The sequence below is a fragment of the Rhyacophila brunnea genome, unplaced genomic scaffold (assembly GCF_057557595.1).
Source record: "Rhyacophila brunnea isolate RB1 unplaced genomic scaffold, BYU_Rbru_1.0 scaffold_21, whole genome shotgun sequence".
In the NCBI taxonomy this organism is placed as follows: domain Eukaryota; kingdom Metazoa; phylum Arthropoda; class Insecta; order Trichoptera; family Rhyacophilidae; genus Rhyacophila; species Rhyacophila brunnea.
The window spans coordinates 14,198,217-14,222,308 of record NW_028232871.1 but is presented as its reverse complement, the minus strand read 5'-3'; the positions used below and the strand labels follow the sequence as shown (position 1 = coordinate 14,222,308).

General features: G+C 35.0%; 1 protein-coding gene across 2 annotated transcripts in view; it reads right to left on the bottom strand.

Moving 5' to 3' along the window:
• Window positions 1-861: 861 nt before the first annotated feature.
• The window catches only part of LOC147070755 (uncharacterized), a 282,231-nt gene continuing 259,000 nt past the window's right edge, over window positions 862-24,092 (bottom strand). For both annotated transcript variants that reach the window (XM_085949174.1, XM_085949175.1), the window contains exons 7-10: window positions 22,304-22,478; window positions 5,493-5,644; window positions 3,378-3,602; window positions 862-1,701 (exon numbers count right to left, since the gene is read on the bottom strand). In XM_085949174.1, the coding sequence (XP_085805300.1) occupies window positions 1,264-1,701; window positions 3,378-3,602; window positions 5,493-5,644; window positions 22,304-22,478 (990 nt within the window). In that variant the 3' untranslated portion in view covers window positions 862-1,263. The remainder of the gene's footprint in view (window positions 1,702-3,377; window positions 3,603-5,492; window positions 5,645-22,303; window positions 22,479-24,092) is intronic.

Genomic DNA, 24,092 nt, shown 5'->3' with positions numbered 1-24,092 from the left:
GCCGTATTTTATTTAGACATGAATTTTATATCAGTACTATACGACCCAAAGAGGTAGGACGGTCTTTAATGTACTGCCATATATTTCCGATACAACATTTCACTGTGAAGTGCGATACGGCGAACTGCATACGTACAAGTTTCCGGACACGGAATAAATATGGCGAAACTGATTTCATCACACATTAATATTATAGTGAAAGAAAATAAATCAGGAAATTGAGTCGCCTAGAATTATAACTCACATTTTGGATTAATATATCGTGAGTGATTCCAAAGGCATTAATCTATATAAAGAAACATAGTTGGCTGTCAAAAGTCACTTTAAACCAATGACATTAATATGGACGAATCATCTGGAAAAAAAATGACACTCACTTTATTGTCGGGTCTGCCGAATGGCATAATCTGTTCTAACGCCATTACAATAAAGGTGATATTGCTATAAATTCCTGATGCTTTTTGTTGGGTCTGCCAAATGGTTAGGTTCGAACGGGTTCGCTCAAATGAACATTGACATTAGAAACACTGCTCTAACGCCATTACAATAAAGGTCATATTGCTATAAATTCCTGATGCGTGATATCGCATAATAGAAATTGCGTGAAGTCTACCTATACATGCGAATGCGTGAATTTACTTGCTAGCTACTGTATTGAGTGCGTCGTCCATTAATAATGTCATTGCTTTAAACCATGTCAAAATCGCTGACAAAGTTGACTGTTTGTGTCATAACTCACATTTTTTAATGGATAATGTGAGTTCTCTCATCAAAGCCTTTCTAATCAATCAGGGACCTCTATTTCTCATAGTATGCTGTGTGTCTGCTGTCTTAGTAGTATTATATATATATATATATATATTAAATAATTAATGTAAATCGACTCACTCACTCATTAATATTCAAGTGGGTTCAATACTTTTCTTCTAATCACAAAAAACAGTGCTCTGGTGGTATTTTGCGATTATCTGAAAACTTGTTTTTGGAGTATGTGAGTTATGATTCTAGGCAACTCAATTAATGTCAAATAAGAAATAAATAAATAAGTTAGGTAACCTTTGATTACGGTAGTTATTTTTAAATAAAATAATTATAAATTTGTTAATGCAATGTCAATATAGAATTGCATTTTTTATGACAAATAATCTTTTGGATTTGAACATGCCGGGGAAACGAAAATTTAATATTATAATCATCAGCCAGTAAAATCTACGTCCAAATTCACGAAACAGTCTCTGCTGAACAATCCCTTTCGTCTGAACGTCAAAACACTTCTGTGCTATCCACTCCGACTTCAATATGCGCGTCTTCATCAAGATCTCTCTGACTCCTAGCCAGAGCCTCTCTGTGACTCCTTACTAGAGCTTCTCTATGCCCTGCTAAAGCCTCTCTATGCCCGTCTGAAAGTCCTGCCAGCGCATCTCTGTGTCCTGCCAATACGTCTCTATGTCCTGCTAAAACATCTCTATGCCCATCCGCTAATCCTGCCAAGGCTTCTCGGTGACCGTCTGCTAGTCCTGCCAGCGCTTCCCTGTGCGCTCCACTCAGGTTGGCCATGGCTTCCCGATGGCTGTGAAGCATGGCTTCGTGGTGTGACGCCAGCGTGTTGTGGTGGTGGTGAAGACTGTTTGCGTTGGAATCGCATACTCCGGGGGGCATCGAAGATACGCCGGATTGGAGGTTGGCCAGTGTGCGGACCTGCTGTGGAAACGGAAAAAAAGAAAACATTTTATTGCCGAAATTTACAAATGTAATACTGATAATTGAAATCAAGAATAGGTACTATCAGAGAACTTAGTTATAATGGGAACTGAAATACATAACGGGTGTGGTATGCTTACATACTGCAGTCTGCAATTTAGAAGATATCTTTTTTTAGCTACGTATTTTTTTCGGCTTATACGAGGTAGGTATAATTGAGAACTCTGCCATTCCGGGCAGTATTGACCTGTATGTCCCTGATAACTAACTACCTAAGAAATAGAGAGCATCACTTATTTATTCTCCCAAGGTGCAAAACCAACCTGCCTCTGGTAATGCCAATTAGGAGGGCGATAAGATAACTATATTCAACCAAAATGCTTCGGGTGTTGATATGTTACACTTGCGTGAGAGTGAGTTTAGGTGGACGCTATTTTATAAATTCTTGAAATAGGGTCTCCTTAGCTAACTCGGTGTACTTCTTTGAACTTCAATATATGTATAACTGTATTTTCACTGCTTTTGTATTTTTATATTATGTTCTCTTTTTATTTCTTTTTTTGCCTTTTTTTCTTTTTTATAATAATGTTTCATGTCATGTTGTGAACATCTTAAACTTGTAATTTGTTTTGTCCACAATATGAAAAAAATAAATAAACTGAAATTGAAATTGCAGTAACAGGTAACCGATCTCGGGTGTGGAAGAATATGGGATAAACTTAAACACGTGTCAAGAATCCGCTTGTCATTCGTTCTGACAACTGATCTCGGTTTATGCACTGACACTCATTCAATATTGGTAGAAAATGAAGAAATGAACACAAATATTACAACTTCTGAGAGTAGTGGGTATATTCTATGAAGCAAACGATGCGGTAGATTCGTTAGAAATATAATGGATGGAATAAAATCCTGGTAACTTATCCTATTATTCCTATTGTAATACCCAAAGGCGGTTTATTGAATTGGAAAAATAATTACGACGGGGCCTCCAAACATGTCAGTACCTAAGACCTCCATGTTCTTAAAAATAACGCTGTTTGAGAATGTTTCGTTGAAATGCTCGATTCCTCAGTAAATGATGATGACTAATAAAAAAGGTCGGTAAGTCCCCAACAAATTTGCATATATTTTGAGACTAAAATGAAAGAGAATTGCATTCTCCGGCTCTCACATCAAAACTCGTCCGCCTTAAAACGTGTCGAATACGTCGATGTGACGTCATCGTTATTCAACACCAATAACAAAACACTCGTTGCCAAATGGAGCTCCCCAGATTGGTCGAATGCGACTGTTTCGTTTGAAAAAAAACATCTGGCTGTTGCAATCGACAAGGTGCATCCTTCTCGGGCTTCGACTCGAAGAACACCTACGAATTGGTCATTCCTATACCGGCTCGCTGATTACCGCATTCAAATATCTATACGCTTCGAAGGCTACGGGCGACTGTCGCTAGGTAGATGTGCGCGGTATTCACAAGCAACACTGGATCTCAGTTCACGGAAGGTTTGTTCGGCACACGAGACGAGTTTTGATGTGAGAACCTGCCTAAGGGCAGCACTTTGCCTAGGCCACTGCATATCAGTTAGTGACAACGAAAATTTACTCCTATAAAATATAATAAATGAACGAGTGCATTTCACGTAATAATTGTTTATTTAACAAAATTCACCAACCTGAAGAAGTAAGCCCGATCCCAAAATCCTGGCCTGATGTTCCTGCGCCTTTGCTCTCAAACATGCGATGGAGTTATTCCTAAAGGCTTCCGGATCATCAGGGTAGTGAGTCTGGTCTTTGGGCTGAGGTTCCGGGCTCCCGGAAGCTGACTGCTGTAGTTGTTGCTGGGGTAGATGCTGTGATTGCTGGTGGGATTGCTGCTGAGGAGAAACTCCGGGAGGTGTCTGTAAATTATTATTTCATTGAATACGTATCAACATATAATGTACAATTACAAAATATAATGTTATTTCTCCTTTTCGTCAGGACCTCGTGACTGAGGATCTTGACCTGCGTGATTTGGCTGTCGAACAGCCTTATTAACCGGTTGGGCCCTCTCCTCTGAATAGGTATTCTATCACACTCACGGCCTGTATCAGTGGAAAATTCGTGTCACTCATGAATTGATACAACCTTCTAAGGCAGTGCTTCTCAAATTTTTTATACCACGGCCCCCGAAATCAGAAAAAAAAATCCAAGGCTCCCCCCAAAAATGTTAGTCTTTAGTGACCAACAGTACTTTATTTACCATTAATTATTATTATAAGCACATTTTTATCATTATTTTATAGATTATGGTGCATCTATTCCTTTTGGTGTCGCCAAAAGTTTCCTAAAGAAAAGTAAATCGTCATGAATTTGGGAATCATACTGATATGCATTGATATACTACTAGATGAGGAGTTCCCATAGAAGTGTCATTTTAAAAATGTACCACAAAAGAAGATATTACGAATATCGTCTTATAATATTTCCTTGTAGGTATAATGCGTTAAGACCGTTAACATGGATTTCCGAATTTCACCCGTATTGCCCTGGCTGTAAAACTAAATTTGCGTTCTTGGAATAGTGACCCTAAGGGTGTCTGCAACCCAAAGCTTGCAAGCTACCAAAAATTCATGTCTGAGCGGACAGAGTAAGTCGCCATGCCCTGACTATTAGTTAGAGTAAGATGCAAGCTAGATCGGGCTTACTCATAATTATTGCTAGGTCGTTTTCGAGACAAATAATAAGTGAGCTTATATCGAGTTAAGTCCGCTGATATTAAAACAGTACGTTTTAACACTGGCCGAGTCGCTGAAAATCGGGCATCATTTTAAGAAGCATTTATGATTCATCCAGTAGTATATCAATGCTGATATGTTACAAAAATCATTAACTGTGCGTATTTTGTAATATCAGTAGATTCATTGAGTTGTATTGCAAAGAAGTTGCTCTGTTTAATGCGAGATATTAAACAAGTTTTTATGTTTTTTTTTCTTCAAATACTGAAATATTTCGCGGCTCCCTTGCAGGAAGTCCAGGGCCCCCTAGGGAGCCGCGCCCCCCAGTTTGAGAAGTACCTAAGGCATCCAATGTTTGCTTTAAGATTCTGATGCAGCACGTCTGAATACTACAGTGGATACTAACGATTTTAATAATTATGACAATTAAACTACGTGCATTCGATAGCCATTTGTGAATGCGACAGCTCGCAATAACTCGTAGGTGAGCACTCGTTGTTAGGTATAACTGCAAGCCAGGTGATCATCGCTAGACTCATAGTTGAGAGTGTCTGGGTATGATGAATATATATAAAAAAAACAATAATACATTTTCAATATGGACCCCCCCATACCACTATTCTGTGTGAGCGCCTGACATCAACTAAGAGTATACCTACTCATATGATAGTTCAAATAAAATAACTATTTTTTATCCTAAGTCTATCTGACAATCAGTAGGATCCACAGAACAGATAGGTAATAAGTTCTTCTGAGTTCCCTGGTAGGATCCGAATTCCACGAGAAAAAAATATTTAGCAAATTTGTGTCTCGTATAGGCTTGTTCAAAATAAAAGTGGAAAACCAATAGGAATCTTGCACAATCTAGTCAATAGTGCACGCCATTTACAACCAGGGTCTTCGAAAGTTCTTCTTTACACATCCCCAACATAACATAATATAAAGAGGTGATCTTCTCAACACGGTCGAAAAGGTTTGCAGACGTATTGGGTGATGGAGGGAAAATATGAGCACATTAAAAAACAAAATGGTTGACGTATTATTTGTGGGTTTGATGAAAGTAATACTAACATGGGCATTCTGGTGCAGGTGTCCCTGGGAGGGAGTCGGCGTAGGCGCGCCTCTCTCGCTGGTGTCAGTCCTCGATCCCGCGTCCTCTCTGTCTGATGATGCAGCGTCCTCCTTCAGATGCTCAGCCGCTTCGAGGGACTTCCGGTGCATTCCTGAAAATAATAATATTAATTATTTTCAATGTTCTTCATTCTGAAAAATATAATTCTTTCGAAAGTTTTAGGTATTTTCGTTGAAGAAGTGACAGCAAAATTTGTATGTTTTTGTTCCCAATATATCATATAGGTATAAGTATATTAGGCAATTGTGAAGGGTGGAGGTGGACTGTTAAGATCGCCATAAATAGTGCACACTAAACTTTGCCAGTCATACGTATTTGTTCTCATTGAAATAAGACTCCAATTTACGGATGGTGTTGGTTAGTTTTTAAAATTCAATTTATCTATTATAGTTTAGTTTAGGCAGGGCTTAATGAAATTTAAAAAAAGAGCCAACAATATGTGCAATATACTAATATGTATTCTTAAATTATGAGTGAAAAAGTGTACACAATTGTGTCGTATCACCCAAAATATACTTACCAAAACTATTATGGTTTAGTTTAGGCAGGGTTTAATTGATTTTTAAAAACTAATCAATACCATATGTCAAGTGTAGTATTAGTTCAACAAATACAAATACGTAAGACTAACAAAGTTTAATATTGTGCTCTATGGTGGATCTTAACAGTATACCTCCAAACCTTCGCCAAAATAGCCAAAGTTGTGTATGATTTAATTGCATAATTTTAGATATTTTATAGATAGACAAGTATTTTTTGACTATAATTATCTATTATGGCATAGTTTTGGCAGGGTTTAATTGAATTTTAAAAACTAACCAACGCCATCTGTAAATTGTAGTCATATTTCAATGAAAACAAATACGTATGACTGACAAAGTTTAGTGTGCACTATTTATAGCGGAACTTATCAGCCTACCTCCACCCTTCGCCACTGATACATATAGGTAAAAATATTGCGTATTGTTGAATTACATATTTACGTAAATTTATTCAAAACTAATAAATCGCATTTGCAAGATGTGTCTTGTCATAAATTTCATTAAAATGTGATACTAAAGTCATTGTACTTATATTTTGAATTCATAAAAATCCACAAGTGGTTGCATTATAATAGGGTGGTCGAATTTATAAACCACCAGATCTAGATTACTTTAATTCTTTAGATCAGGGTTTCCCAAACTATGTTCCGCCAAACTTGAATAGGTGTTCCGCGACCATTTGGAAAGGTTTTATACACTGCAACACATTTAAAGATTTTCTACTAAGTAGAAGTAAAATAATTAAAGAATTTACTTCATATTGAAAGGCGAGTGATGACCAATCTTCACTGATGTTTATGACGTCAAGTATGTAGATAGGTCATGGCTACCACAAGGGGGGTGGCTGACAGGCCTCTAGCCTGTGGGCCTGGGCTTAGGGGGGCCCGGCGTGAGAGATCGACCAGCCATGTGAGATAAACACACATCACAAACATGCACTAATAGCAAAAAATGTCGCTGTTCAAGCATACTAACATTAAATAATATGTGTTTTTGCCATACTTACAATTTTGGATTATTGTCGATATTTAACATATACATAATTGTGCATATCAACATAAAAGTGGGTGTATTAAAAATACAATCGCTAAAAATACCCTTTGGTACCTCGAACACCATTTTGAATATGCAGCTGCAGATCGTCACATTGCTTTTAATCTTAGCGATAAGTAGGGAGCCCGCTTCGGTATGTGGAGGCCATGAGCTAGGTACAGACAGAGGACCATCTTTTGTCACACCGTGCGTATGAAAGAGATGGTGTATATTGTTTTTAAATGACCGGCTGACAAGTCTTGTCAGTTTAACGACAGTTGCCAAAATTAGCAGAACGCTTAGCTGCGCTAATAAATAGCCTACAAAATAAACTAATTGTTCCGTTAAAATTTCCGGGTTTGCAAAGTGTTCCATTGCAGAAAAAGTTTGGGAAACCCTGCTTTAGATTATAGTATGGTACAGTCTAAAATGACACAACAAAAATTTAGATGTCATTAAAATCCTTCTTTTGTTTTAATTAATTGTTAGACAAGAACACAATGCAATTTGCTAAAAATTCGCTAATTTCCGAGAAGATTCATTAATTTCCCTTAACGAAATACAATATTTCACAGCCGCATTCCGGAAGGGCGGTATCTTACCCCAGCGACCCTGCGTACATGTGTGAATGTATTGTGAGGATATGTGCCTACTTATGGAAATTTCGGTGTGCTTAATTACCCCTTTGCCCTGCAAGGCAGTGACGAAGTAAGGACTATAAATGCCAACATACAAATATTAATGTCGAGCCACACGTGATTTACTTCTACCACCTGACCATGGCCCCCACATCCTGAAGCGGGCCCCCAGGCTAAGATCTTTGGCCGGCCTCCCTACCTATCGCTAAGGATAAAGGCAGTATAACGCTTTACAAATAGTACCTAGCGTTTTCCAAATGGTGTACGCGGTAAAATTAATGTGTATATTTAGTGGTTTTTATATATTTTAATACATCCTTTGAATTATGGAGTTGTCAAGTATTCATAGATAATTAAAAATTGTATCGTACAACCGCATAATTTTAAACAATATGTAATATTATAGAAGGGAAATAACGCCACAGGCGACTTTTTTTAATAGTGAAGCCAATTTGTGATGTGTGTTTATCTCGCTTATCTGGTTGAATCGCCTCGCCGGGCCCACCCTGAGCCCGGGCCCCCAGGCTAGGGCCCTGTCAGCCCCCCCCCCTTGTGGGGGCCATGCACTTGACACGTATCTACATACATTTTTTGGGAGTATGTCGTAGCAAAACAATGGAAAAGCACCATCTAATATTGTACTCGAATTGATGTTCCAAGAAAAACTTCCTAAACCCTAACTGTGAAAAGCGTAGAGGAATTCAAGAATGCCCCCCACATCCTGAAGTGAGCCCCCAGGCCAGAATGTTTGGCGGACCCCCCCCCCCCTCCTACATATATACCGCTAAGGTTAATGGCAATATGATGGTCTAAACCAGGGGGGGGGCAAACTTTTTGGATGGAGGGCCAAATTCAAGAATTAAAAATGAGCGGCGGGCCGCAAGTAAAATACCATTTTTAGATATACACTATTTATTATCACGAAAAATAAACATTACAAAAAATTAATGAGAAGAATGAAACTGATGTACATTTTTTAACATTTTTTTAAATTCAGGTGTTAATTTTGTAGTTGATATTCTCAAAGCTGCTTCTAAATGGGCATCGGAGATATTTGATCGTAAAGAATTTTTATTGAGGTTCATGATCGAAAATTTTTGTTCACATATATAGGTTGATCCAAAAATAACGAACATTTTTCTTTCATAATCTTTAAGTTGGTCGAAATTGTCTGAATTAAAGGCATTGTAAAATTTGGAGATTTCTTCACGACGATGCAATTCTCTTAAATCAGTGTCACACTGCAGATCAATAATCTCAAGTTGTAGCTCTGTCGGCACACTATCAATATCTATTGAAATCGATGTTCAACGTAGAAAATAGTGGTTACATAGTTTGAGACGAGACGCAAGGAAGACGTACTGAGATAATACATTTAAGAAACAAGAAATTCTTCAAATTTTAATCTATTGTCAATATTTTTTAAAAAATATATAAAAAAAAGTTATTCGTAATCAGAAGTACAATTAATAATGGCGGGCTGCAAAAAAATACCCGGCGGGCCACATGCGGCCCGCGGGCCGCAGTTTGCCCCCCCCTGCTCTAAACTAAACACTAAAGTAGTCTTACCAAAATGGTATTCCGCGGTAAAATATGACGGTATTCTAGTGGGTATATAAATCTGAGGTGTTTTTAAGTTATGTATGTTCAATAATGTGTATTTGTCAGACCTAGGATTCGAACCTGGAATCAATGATATTATAAATATGACATAAACCTGGGATCAATGATATTATAATGTTATATACCACTCTAATTAATGTAGGAATATAAATTCTATGTTAAATGAGCTTTTGAGATGCCGAGGTGTTTTCAAGTTATGTAAGTATGTTCAAAACAAAATGATTTCAATAAACATAATTCTTCTTCTTATTGTGCCATCCCCTAGCGGAGGTCGGCCACCATCAAGGCGATCTTAGATTTGTCATGTGCTAACCGGAACAGTTCAGTGGAGCTGCACTCGTACCGATCACGGAGGTTCTTAAGCCACGAAATGTGTCGCCGTCCTCTGATATGCTTACCATTGATCTTTCCTTGAATAACAAGTAGGGGAATGCTGTACTTTTGTCCTCTCATAATGTGGCCAAGGTACTGTAGTTTTCTGGTTTTGATACTACGCAGAACTTCTCAGTCCTTCCCCATTCGATTGAGAACTTCAACATTTGTCACTCGGTAAGTCCAAGGAATTTTGAGGATGTGACATCTCTTGGTTTAGCGTCCATATCATAGAAAAGAATTGAGAGAACATAACAACGTACCTTTGAGAAAGGCACTCCTTGCAATCTCAATTCTAGTTTTTATTTCCTGGGACTGGTCCCAGTTAAACATAATTAGTAGCTTGCTAGTATCAATATTATACAATCACCAATAGTTTTCTTTGTTGTTTGAAGTAATATTCTAAAAATACTGTTTCAAGGAGCTATTAAGCTGAGGAATACTTATATAGTTTGGTAAAATCATTTTTACATCACATAACTGTCGCCAGATTACACGATAAATATTTTTTTATTAATTTTCAGTGCATTTTCTTAATTCGCTCCTGCTCACTAACACAAGCACATAGCACCACTCACACACGCTAGCGTATGAGCATATTTACATGCGTTTAATTACCCGTTCCTCCCCACGGAGTGCCGGCGAAGCATGTACGTACACAGTGGGATAATTTGCGTCCATCACTCCTCCGGGAGGGTGGAGTGAAGTGGTAAGGGCGCGGAGGAGAGGGGGATGCAAACAAAACAAACTGCAGGAGGACCACCTCCTGTAAATTGCGCTCAGCTTCGTAATACCCTCCTGCGTGGCACTGCGTTATGGTTGAAACAGACACAATGACGATCTGGCATATAGGTATATGCCGAAAAACCCGTTTCTTATGTTGGCGTTCTGTGTCACCTAGTGTAAAGACGATGTCATAGCTGTCATAGAATATGTATTTATAATATGTCGGAATGGCATAGATATGATCATAGACACTAAAACGCTCTTAGCATGTATGTGCCAGATCGTTATTGTGTCTGTTTCAACCTTTATTTGCTCTTCCCTGCCACGCGTACGCGTAAATGTGTACCCCAGAGGTCATCGTAAAGGGTTGACTTACTGGTTGTTTTTGGTAGAGAGTGAAATTGAGAGCTGCGCGCGCATACCGTTACGAAAGTGTGCGACAGTATGAAGTTAGCTTCTAATCAGTCGGCTGTATACAAACGAAAGTTTGATAGTGGAATTGTTCCGTTGACTAGGCAACGAATTTGTTATTGTCGGCCATTTGCAATTCCTTACGTAAACAAGCGATTAAACGAGTGACAGTTGTTACTTTAAAAATAAAACGACGAGAAATAATTATATAATTTAGTAATATAAGTTAAAGTGGAAAGAAATAAACCAACGGCGTTCCAATAAGCGGCCGTTTTTCTTGAGTGTGTAATTTAAAAAAGACAATTAAGAGCTAGTGTTAGTTTTAGTTTAGCTAGTGTTAGTTTGTCTGCAATACATATTAAACTATCAAAATAATACGGCCATACTATCATGTAATTTAAAAATCGATATGAAACAATAAACATCAACAAACAATAACAGTTAAGTATGTATTTATTAATCAATTATGTATCCATATATTGAATGTGTTCTTGAATAATAGGGTTGATTTTTTCAAAGATTCTACTGCACAAACCTCCTGCGTTTTAAATGTATTACAATCGAATTATTGATTTCATTTCAAAATATATTTATTTATTGCTGTTTTATTTTAGTTTATGAAGCCCGAAATCATCTAGGGCGCGAGACCCCTAGAACCCGATTCCTGATTGGACCCAACTGGTCCAATCCAATCGCTTTAAGACCGTGTCAGTTATTTATTATAATTTTAGAAAAAAATGACCTTAATTGATCACAATTGTCTCGTGATTGACGAGAATATAATATAATGTGAAATCAGGGAACTCAGAAATAATGGGAACTGAAATACACAACCGGCGTGGAGTAACAGGCATCCGATCTCGAGTGTGGAAGAATATGAGATAAATTTAAAGACGTGTCAAAAATACGCTTGTACACAGAACAGATTAATTATTCCTGAGTTCCCTGGCACTGAAGCTCATTCAATACTTATTGGTGTATTTGAAGGTTGCAACACACACTATTGCACGTCTATAATGTGTGGTTCATTTTTGTAGGACGCTCACACATTCAAAACCCTGCGCCAAAATGTAGTGTATTAGGGTATAGCCTATCGGAATTATATTTATTAATATTTTCTGTGGAAACAACTCAAAACACCTCGTTCTAAGATGGCATTTGAAAATAATTTTGCACAAATTCTCATTTCAGTGTTAACGCCTTGATTTTTGAAGTAAGTAAATTAGAGGTGAGTTTGAAATACTGTCACCAGTTTGTGTACTCAAGTCTCGGATGAAACTACCCATAGTTAGTACGTGTGGCCCAATAAACTTGTTCCCAAAAAACTTGTTCTAAAAAAACTTGTTCCCAAAAAACTTGTTCGAACGTATGCGTGATGCGATGATAATATCATCGCGAGTCGCTCGCTTGTAGGCAGACTTTCTTGAAAACATAATATATAACAAGATATTTCAATTTATTAGTCTATGCAAGTGAATGACATAATCTTATGTATGAACAATAGGTCATCAATTTTGTGTAGCAGCACATTGTATATTCATTGTATGTTACCAAGAATATTATAACATAAAAACAACTCATACATTTAAAATGTGTTTAAAATTTTATAATAAATGGGACATTTCGAAAAGCCGAGCTCTGTGTATTTTTAGCGATTCTATTGAAGCCGATATTTCAAATACTAGTAAGTATTTTGGAACAAGTTTCGATACTAAGTATTTTTTATACTGGTAGTAAGTATACTTAGTCTTCAAATCGATCAGTTTTCCCACCTCTAAAGTAAATGTGTCTTTTTATATTTCGTTGTAATTTAATGTAGGTACTTAGATTGCATAATTAAATTTTACAGTTTAGCCAATAATCAACCCAGACATTCCACAACATCTTTGCTTAGTGTCGTTACCTCAATACTACAACTAGATAACTCTGAATTGGGTAATTGTTGGGAAAATTAAAACGTTACAAATCACTCCAGTCGTATTTTGTTGTAAGCGTGATTTATTAGATTAATTTGAAGTAATCGATTATGAAGATTGAATCCAAATCGTCACCTCAATACTAAAACTAGATAACTTTGATTTGGTCATTGTTGGAAAAAATAAATTTAAACTTTACTTGATTAACATAAATTTAGCCTATAATTATTATTTAAAATATAAATGGAAAATTGTGCTTGGTCTAATTGGGAACAATTAAATAATGTTCAATTATATGAAAAAAAAATCTAGATAGGTATATTAATTTATTCATTTAATGAATCTATGATTTTAAAGTTATCTAATATTTTCAAACACAAAATAAATACAGTTCCCATTAACATCTGACTTACCCAGATTTATCATTTTGTAGAGAAGGAAAGTAGAATCATATTCAATAGCTATCTAAAAAACAGTGAAAATCAAGTTATCTTGTTGCAGTATTGAGGTGACTATATATTACTGGGCCTTTCTTGGTAGCTTTGTATTTTAAATTTAGAATGTAATTATTATCTATTTAAAAAAATGTTAGATTATAGTAAACTGCTCTATGTACCTATGTAATGTTCTGCAATTTACTTTCTAAAATAATCGCATCTCGTACATTTTCTCCGCGATATATGCTCAAAGTTAGGCCATTACCATTCCGGAGAGTGCATCGCAATTTGGCTGGCTGGATGATAACGCGATGACTCGGGCCTTTGTTCGGGCGATTTGGCGTTCCAGTCGAATTAGTGTAACTCCTTGTACCGTCACATACGTCTCTTTGATTTAACGGGTGCGCTAAAACGCGGTAAGTCGCATCGCGGAATTGCAACGGTCTTTGTTCGCATTTAATTACTTATAGGTACTTAATAACAATCATATACCTGACAACAGTGGTGAAGGGTCGAGGTATGCTGTGGGGATTCGTTATAAATAGTTCACACTAAACATATTCAATCATACTTTATTCGTTTTCATTGAACTAAAAATAAAAATTGTGGATGGTATTGTTTAGTTTTTAAAATTCAATTAAACCCAAAGGCCGTGGGAGATCCGACAAAAATTATGCACACTCTGCCAGTCATACTTATTTGTTTTCATTGAACTAAGAATACAAATTGCAAATGATTTTTAAATTCGATTAAGCCCTGCCTAACTAAACCATAATAAATAAATTAATATACTTTTATAATATTATGGGGTGGATATTTTAAAGATAGAAGAACATTTTTTAATCTAATATCAATATCCATTATAATTGGTAGGGTTTAATTGAATTTTAAAAACCATTTGCAATTTGTATTTTTAGTTCAATGAAAACAAATAAGTAATGACTGACAAAGTTTAGTGTGTACTGTTTATGTCGAATTTCTAGCGCCTACTTCTACCCTTAGCCACCGATGTCCCTAAATACTTTGATAAGTCACCACATACGGTTCATTCACTTACTTCACTTACTGTATTATTATGAAATACCTTTTTATTCACTAATCAACACATAATTGACATACCTGTTAATACCAACAAGCATTTATCGATTTGAGAAACCGTTTAACTTAGAAAATTAATGAAATATCGTTTGTAAAAATGTAGTTTTCATTTTAATGATATACTTACCAAATTATCTTTATTATCAATTAATATTTTCTCCCCACTTCTCCTATAGGTAACTATTATTTTTAAATTAACTATATAATAGGTAGGTATCTTGTGAAATAGATGTCTAGGTTGGTACTTAAACAAGTATCTATTTCACAATTTATATTGTGTGCGTAATGGTATATGACATCCCGTGGGGATAGGGAGGTCATGCGTTGCATAGGGGTGGCATATTATAAAGGGCGGCGAATGAAGAAACGGCGGTTTTCCATGAAGCAGACGATGCGGTTGCTTCATTAGAAAGTATCGACATCTTAGTTTAAAAAAATAATCGAAGCATAAAAAATCCTGACAACAAGTAGGTACTATTGTATAATAATATCCGTTTAAAAAAACAATAAAAAAAATCGGTTAGGTACATGTTCAAACACGCGCGTTAACATAATTTTACTCCCTACTTTAATTATAGTTTGTCAATTTATGGCTACGGCCGTATGTTGTAGCTTAACCACTGGGGAATGACAAAAGAAATAGCGTATTTCAAAAAAACACTACCTTAATCTTAGGTCAATAATTATTATAAAGCAATTATTATTCATAAGATGTTTATCACACTTGAATGAACAAAAACATAGCTTATAATAATTATCTTTAGAATCATCTTCAAATGTGTTAATCTTGCCGATTTTTTGAATAATAAAATGCCTAATTCTTGTCAAATTTGGGATCACAGAGATTATCAATATCATTTTTTATCGTGCATATTTTACAAAAATTATCTCGTAATAAATTATACTAATGGTTTTATAAATGCGTTTAAAAATTAATAAATGTAAAAAATCTTAACACCACTGCACAGTTATGTACCGAAATACGACTATATTCTAAAACATTAGAGCGAGAGGTTTAAAAGAATACTATTTTATGTAACAAAAATACTTTATGCAGTCATCAAATGTTTAAAATAAATATAAGGGATAATAAGGCTTCAAAATTATATAAATAGATTATCTACAACGTTTAAGGAGTGTCCAGGATCATGGTTTGAAAATACAATAAAAACTCAATTTTGACCTACGACGAGCATGTACCCCCTTCCAAACTAAAAATAGATAAAAATATTATTTCATCTATAAAATATCTAAAGTTATGTACCTATGATTTATTTGCATAATTCTAGATATTTTATATAATTATATATAGACGAGTATTTTTTTACTCGGCTTGGTTTTCGCAGGGTTTAATTGAATTTAAAAAATATACCAGTACCATCTATAAATTGTAGTCTTATTACAATGAAAACAAATATGTGTGACTGATAAAGCTTAGTGTGCACTATTTATGGTGAATCTTAACAGTCTACCTTCACCCTTCGCCACTGACCTATGGTGTATTTGTCTGTTTAAGATAGCGGAATATAAATAAGAAATTATGTAAATAGGTAAGTATTTATCAAATTTTCAGACAATTTGAAACTAGAAATGAAAAGGGGTGGCATTCTAAGCCTGCTTAAGGGCGGCACTTTGCCTATGGACGTCACTGTAGGTACCTCTATCATTTTAGAATAATTGTTCGCATTTTTTCTTTTACAAAGCCTTGGTTCATTTTACTTAAAAGCTACTCACCTTGGTGGGACGACACATTATCTCACACTTAGATAAAACAAAAATGAATTTAATGATCCGCGCATACATAAAACATCAAGTGAATAATGCCCCACAGTTTGGTACATCCGTATGAAGGACTTAGCGCTTTTTAAAACCGATCATGGGACTTATTCTTTTTTACTTTTTGTTAAATTAATGGCTTCTTTGCCCATTTGATGGGAGACGATTATTCCCAGCGCTTTGCCAAAGAGATATTTAAATGGGCTTTGTGATTATCGGGGAATGGAAAAGGAAGTAGGCTTACATAATATCTACTTATGTGAGTTTCATAGTTTTATTACTCATACATGGCTACATAGGTAGATATGTAATTCAGTGGCGAAGGGTGGAGGTAGTCTGTGAAGATCCGATATAAATAATGAATACTAATCGTTGTCAGTCAAACGGATTTGTTTTCATTGATCTAAAATCTCTAATCTCTGATCTAAGTGCTCACACCAAAAACGGATATTTTAAAGTTAAAGCCACGAATTGGGGTGTAGTTTTCTGACAATTTGTTTACTGTTAATCTTGTGATTGAATGTGTGTGTAGATAGTTTTGTTCTCTCATACTGTAACTGAAGTATGGTAGTTTTTTGGTTTTGATTTTATACAGAACTACCTACTCGGTCATTTGATGATGTATTGCTGTGAGTAATTTTTTTTGAGGATACGTCTATACAGCCAAACGTATACGGCTTCAAATTCTTGCGACAATTCTGGATTTAGGGTCCATACGTCTATGCTATAATAGAAAAGAATTGATATGACATCAACGCAAACCATACACAGTCTCAGCGCATCTATTCTATACACATAACTGCTTTCAGCCACTACAGCAGCTATCTAGGGTAGGTTTGTATCGAAGTATTATCACTGATTGTAACAATTCGAGTGCTTAAAGTCAGACAACGTTATCTACAAAAAAGTTGTTGATATATAGCCGTCTAATATAATAACATAACTAAATATTATAAGTAATAATATAAGAATATTATTACTACGTTTAACTACGGCACTGGCTGTCGGGTGTCCGGCATGACATTAGTGTATAATCGAAGGTCTACTGTAACGGTCGCATAATCAATGTAATCTATTACTCTGTACATTATTATTCATGATGATGATAATAATAAAGTTAATCATATGAAGAAAACCATGTTCATAATATAACATCCTCTAAACGATCCATTATCCCAACAAAAGTGTTTTTTTTTTTTTTGAGATAACGTTATTTTACATTTACGGCTACATGATAGACAAACAACGTTATGTCAATCTTTTCTAATTTCTTATTAAATTGTCAGTAAAGTTTAACGCTAATTACATAAGTTACCCTTGTTTTCATAGTTTTTTAAAACTATCCCTATAAATTTCAACATCATTATAAGCAAGATAAATGTACAATACACAATAAATTACAAAATATTAACATTAGGTTTTAAATAAACATTTCCCTTGTTAAGTTACAAGAATCTAAAATAACGATTTTTGGCTCTCCTGTAAAGTTGCATTTTTGTAGATAGTGTTGTTTGACACTAAGCCCTTGAATTACAATAAGTTATTTGTAATTGTTACAATAAGTTCAATAATTTAATAGCACCTCTCTTGGCTGTGCTAAATTTTAGAGCGAGATAGAGAGTTTTGACTGTTTAGACGGCTAACTTGTTGTAATTGTTGCAATAAGTGCTAAAACTATACTTCGATACAAAACTACCCTGGATAGCTGCCGATAGCGGCCGATAGCAGTCTTGCGTATAGAATAGATGCGCTGGAATGTTATATTAAATAAACCTCAAACATAATAATACATGACGTTTTTTTATTATTATTTATGTTTCTTACATATGTGTGGCTCACAATAACTGTGGATCAAGTCCAATTTTCATAAAATTTGATTTTTTTTTCAGGGGCTAGATAAAACAGATTTCTATATTGTGTGTTAATATCACAATCCTAGCTCTACAATTTTCCACATAAATGCAATACTAGTATTGATAAGACATCAAATTGAATGTGAATCATGTCCATTTTGACAGTTCCTTCAGCAGTATAAAGAAGTATTAAATTTGTTAATATTAATTTTGCTAATATTAATAAGGCCAGAATCTACGTCTTTATGTTTCGACTTTTTTTATTTAAATTGATCCAAGTAGGTACTATTAAAATATGGTAAGTATATACAGTGAAAACATTCTTGAATTTTACAAAAGCAATTTTAACTTTTGGTTCAAATATCTCAGGATCGATTTTGATGGACTTAATCCATAATTATTGTGAACCACTCATATATATTATGATACTATTGTAAAACTACCGATATATAGCTAAGTTACCTATAAAAACATGTGTATTTAATATGAAGAGCAATGAAAAGAGATTGGGAACAAAAGTTTGTCGACAACTCCCAAACCAAGATGGAAATAAACAACCCATTGTTAAATGGGTTAAGTCAAAACAAAAGGCAAAATTCAATATGGCCGTCAAAACGTCTTAACCGAGCGTTAATTAAATTACGTTTTTGTTTTATTCCGGCGCATGCGCGGACCGCGTTAATTTGCAGGGGCATTCAAAAGCAATGATGCCGTCCCCCTTTCCCTGCATAATAACTCCCCCGCCTCATTCCCCGGGCAGGAAAGGAGTAAAGAAGAAAATTGTTGGTATGTATTCACCGGTGACATTTTCCCTGCGAATGTGTGCGCTTTCCAAAACAGCGTGTAGATGGCGCCGACGTCCGTTGTTTTTCTTGTGGTGCTACGGTCACTGCGATAAAGTTTCAAATAATATCTTTCCGATCACATTTGTTTTCATTAAAATGAATTTCACCGAATTTTTTCTTTATTTGACGTCGTTCTGTATTTCATTTTTTGGTACTATACGGTTATCCTGGATACAGCGGCAAACACGTTTTGAAAATAGCCGATATACTGGATTATTTGTTAGGATAACCTAACCTAACTTAACCTAAACTAACCCAAACTAACAAATAATCCAGTATATCGGCTATTTTCAAAATGTGTTTGCCGCTGTATCCAGGATGAACTTATAGTACCATTTTTTTTTTCAAATACTATTTGCGTAAAACTCAGATAGATGGTTTTAATATTTTGCGTTTTCTTTACATATTTCAATACACAGCATATTGTGACACTACGAAAAGGATCAACTTCTGCAGACAGCTTTCATCAATATTGTGTTATAAGTTACAAGCAAAAGTTTTAAACCACGTGAATAAAGAAAATTATGTCGAGAACCAATAGATTGGTCGTAAAATACGAAGAAAATGATTAGTCAGTTCAATTGCTGAGTGATTATGGAAGAAACTATTGACTTTTTGACCGGTTTGAGCAAAATAAATTTGTCATGTGTTCATAGCAGTGTCAGACAGAGAAAAGATCTCCCATAATGGATATAGTACAGAAACAAGAAAATATATTTTAAAAAATTTGAAAACATTACTAACTGTATGATATATGTATTTTTGCGTATATGATAATATGTTATTACTTTTTATTCATATTTTCCTGGGTCTATTTGACACAATTGCAGAATTAGTTTAAGTTATTATGAATAAAGTCGGTCTATCGGTTGATTTTCCATGCTGTATTTTTACAAGCTTTTCTTGAATCTTTTTTGGAAGGCAACAGTGCCCAATGGAATGTAAATAATGAAGCTTTTGTGATTTAGAGGCTATGAGAATGTTCAACTATACCCTTCCTCTGTCGGACCGACTGTAATTAGGCTTCTGATTTAAAAAATATTCTCAACCGTGTATAAATTTGTTACCATTTATCACCTTTTAAATCACAGTTTATAGCTCTCTGTCGCCCATTGAAAGATACGACGTTCTCAAAAGGTTACGGTAGGTGTAAAATATATAAATACTTTAGCTGGTTTACATACATTTTCGGATATAATTTTCTTATCGGCGATTTTCCATTAGTATTAAAATCATAACGACGTGACCGTAGTCCTCCCTTGTTTTCCTTCTTGAAAAAATACGCCAGGGGGTTGGATATTGGAGTGTATTTCGAATGAAGAACACGAAACATTAAATCCGAACCGTCGTAAGAGACATTGTAAATATTAGCCAATATAGCCTCGAGTATCATATCCATACGGTAAATAGTTGCTTGTGATTAAAGATTATGTGTTAAGACAAATTGGAAAGTTGCATGATTTATAATATTTTCAAAGTAAGAACTCGGAAATATCAGTTTTAAAATGTCGTAAGTCTAGTTATAATAGTTAGGCTAAATTAACTTGTATATTCAGATGCATACAGTAGGTTATTCCGTATTTTGTTAAACTTTTAAGATGTCTTTGACAACAAAGGTTGTGATGACGCAGATAAAACAAACATAGATGGCAGGTCGGAATTATAATAAAACCCGCGTAATTATTACGACCGTAGTTTTTATTGTCTTTTTGGCTGTCAGATTTTACATTCAAAGAGGTTTTCTTTTCTTATAAAAAATAATAGATACGTTTTTATGTTATGCATACGATTTATACTTATTACTATTTAATAAATCTCATGGAGTGACTGAAACAAAACCGTCTAACGTTTTCATTAATAAATCATTCTGGTTTAAAGATAATAAGATAATCAATCCATTTTCAACTGAATGTCATGACAAAATATACTTAAATAATTTTAACCAGTCGCTCGATTCGAACCCGCAATTTACGAATCGAACGCACTGTTCTACTACAAGCTTTATCAATGCATATTTTTTTAATTGTTTTTTTTTTATAATCTGGGAAATCATAAAAACATCTTATCGTTAATATAAATAAGTAATAAATTCTAATAGATTTAATATTTGTACTATTCCATTTGAGTCGTTTCGTTTCTACTGAGATTTCGACCATTTTCAGGTATCTTACTTTCAAAAAGTGGTGGTTTTAGGTACGTAGAGGTCTGTGGCATTGACAGGTTTAAAGGCAATCTTTGTAAAAATGATTTCCTGTATGATAAACCACCATTACATTATGAATTACAATACAACAATTAATAAGTAATTGTGTTGGGATATTTTATGACTATTTATTTAAAACTTATTTAAAACTAAGATGTTGATACTTTCTAATGAAGCGAAAGCAGCGTCTGCTTCATGAAAAACTACCACTACTATCGATATTTGTAATAAGTATTTATATTGGTTCCTTCATTCGCCGACTTTTATAATGTGCCTCCCCTATGCAACGCATGTCCTGTCTACCACTGACAACGCTAGTCACAATCAATATAAAATAACAATTATTAGAGATATACCCAAAGGTGTTCAAGGAACCATTCTTCTGTCAGGTGAAGGCTTCAGTGGTTTTCCTATCAAAATCGCTGAAGCAAGCTAGAGTTTGTGCTAGAGTGCATGTAATTTTTCTATGCAATAATAACTATAAACCCTTGTAATTAGTATTCCAGGGAACCTGTTTTGCATCACTTTCATACATTTGGACTTTATAACAAGATTTTTTTCAACATCTTTGGATGTATTATAGTACATACAGGCAGGGGCGGCTATACCTTAAGGGTTCGTAGGGACCATCCCCACATCGTTATAAGTCAAAAATACACGTCCGATATTTTTATCATTGTCATAATATACCTACCTAATTACATGATTACAAATCTCGTTCTACAAAGTATGTGAATGCATTAGTGTTAGTCTACACATACTGGGGAGAGAATAATTTAATAACCCCTAGATGGGTAAAAACGCTAACTGTATGTCGTTGTTCAAAACTGATAATGATAAGTCTATAATAGTTATTAATATTTATTAAATTATTAGTTTTTTAGATGTGATTAAGTAAGGACTCAGATAATCATATTATTTAGTCTGAAAAATTAATCATTTCCGAATTAATGAAATCATATTATTTTAAGTAGCTTGGTTCATAATGTATAATATGAGATAGGTTGGTAGGTATAAGTAAATAATTAATGGCTAAACCCCACCACCTAGAAAGTCGTCGAGCCGCCACTGCCTACAGGCCTACAAACTTACCTGAAGAATGGATGGGGGAGCCACAGTCGAAAACTACTCAATCAAGACTCGCAACTGAACAGAATCTGACATTCGAATGACGTTTTCAAAGTGGCGTCCCTATGGTAGTTCGTAATTTCATTTTTGATCGTTCTTTAGATAAGTGTGTAGGACTATGCTTAGTTTTTAATAGGAACAAATGCTTACCTAGTAACCATGGCGCCACGGCTTCGTTTTCCTTCGCACTCTTGAGAATGGTCTCGGGCAGGGGTAACGAATGACGAACCATGGCTCCGTACAGGCCATACTCTGCCATTATTGTAGACCTCCCCCAGCATTTTTCCGTCTTGCGCCATTTTGCTCGTCGGTTTTGGAACCAAACCTGCAAAAACAATAAATTAAATTATTTATATTTTAGTAGTAAAATATATAAGTACACATTTGTTATGGTGACAGGTAGAGAATCGTTTTTAAAAATATAATAATTTACTTGTTCGATAACAACCAACCAACAGGATTAATCACAGATAACAGAAGTACAATACGAGATATAAAAGAAAGAATTACCTAGTGATGATAACAAGCGGACACAAAAAGCATAATACAATACAATAAAATATTAAATACATGTAGTTATGAAAAATACATTGGAAAGAGCTATTAAAAATGATTAAAAAACATATAGGTTGTAAGATTATAAGAGAGTAAAAAATAAAATATACTGAAAAACATAAAAAATGTATAAATGAAGAGGAGGAAAGTAGTGTAATAATTAATTACGTAGGTATTTACCATTTATTTTCAATTGATATAGGTACGATTCCCTTAATTATTAATCTAAGTGAAACATCATAGTTTTATAAATATATGTACCTACTATGCAAGGCCCCCACATCATCCTGAATCTTTGGCAGGCCCCCCTACCTATCGCTAAGGTTAAAGACAGGTGAATACCTGCATCCACTTGAATTAAGGAGTTGTCGAGTAATCGACGAACAATACTCAAGAATTGCATCGCACAACGACATAATATTTAAAAATGTTGTTATTTTTAAGTAAAATTGCGCCGCAGTCGACTTTTTTTACTATTAGATCGAATTTGTGATGTTATTATGTTCACTATTTGGTCGATCCACAATGCCGGCCACCCAGGCTAGAGCCCTGTCAGCCCCGCCTTGTGGGGACCATGCTAATATGTATCTCAATGTAAAAGTAACAAAATGATAATTGATGAAAATTAAATTCGGCGTAAAGGCTTTTCTTCTAAATCGGCCTGGTGGTTTCGGTCATTTTCCCGTTGTATAACAATTGTATATCAAACAATAACATCTAACCAGTAAATTATTCATAGAGTTGAAAGTTTATACGAGGTCTTCGGGGACCATCCCTAGTTGTAGATCTATATAATAGTATTAATGCAAAACTAAATATTGATAATGACAAATAATAGTTAGCTACCAGCTGATCTATGACTTGTTAAACTCTCGCAAACTTTTCCTAAACCCTCCGGCCGAAATGTGTTGCCAACTGTCCGGCGTGGTATAAGGAAATCGCCGTCAGTGACGCCAACACTGCGACCAAGTTTCATTTGTCAAGTTGGCTTCCCCGAAGAAAGCCATAGATAAGTTTTGCGATAAATCCATCTCTTGAGTTTTGTCCTGCGGTGCGCCAGTTGGCCGCTGGCAACACTGCTGATACACTCTTCGGTATTTTATTTGGGTAGGTAAATATAAATTTTGTCTACCAACTGTCTTGGAAAACTTTACTTGGCTTGGTTTTGCACTGACTATAAAATGAATGTTAAAAGTAGACAGGAGTTTGTATTGTTTTAATTTTTAAACTATTTTTTTAAAATAAATAATACACATTTGAAATGTACGCCGAAATTTTCCCCATATCATAGATAATAATCGTATTTTTACTAAATATTAATCAATAATCACTCCAAGTATGCACAATAGCTATCTATACTATACGGCAGTGGCGAAGGGTGGAG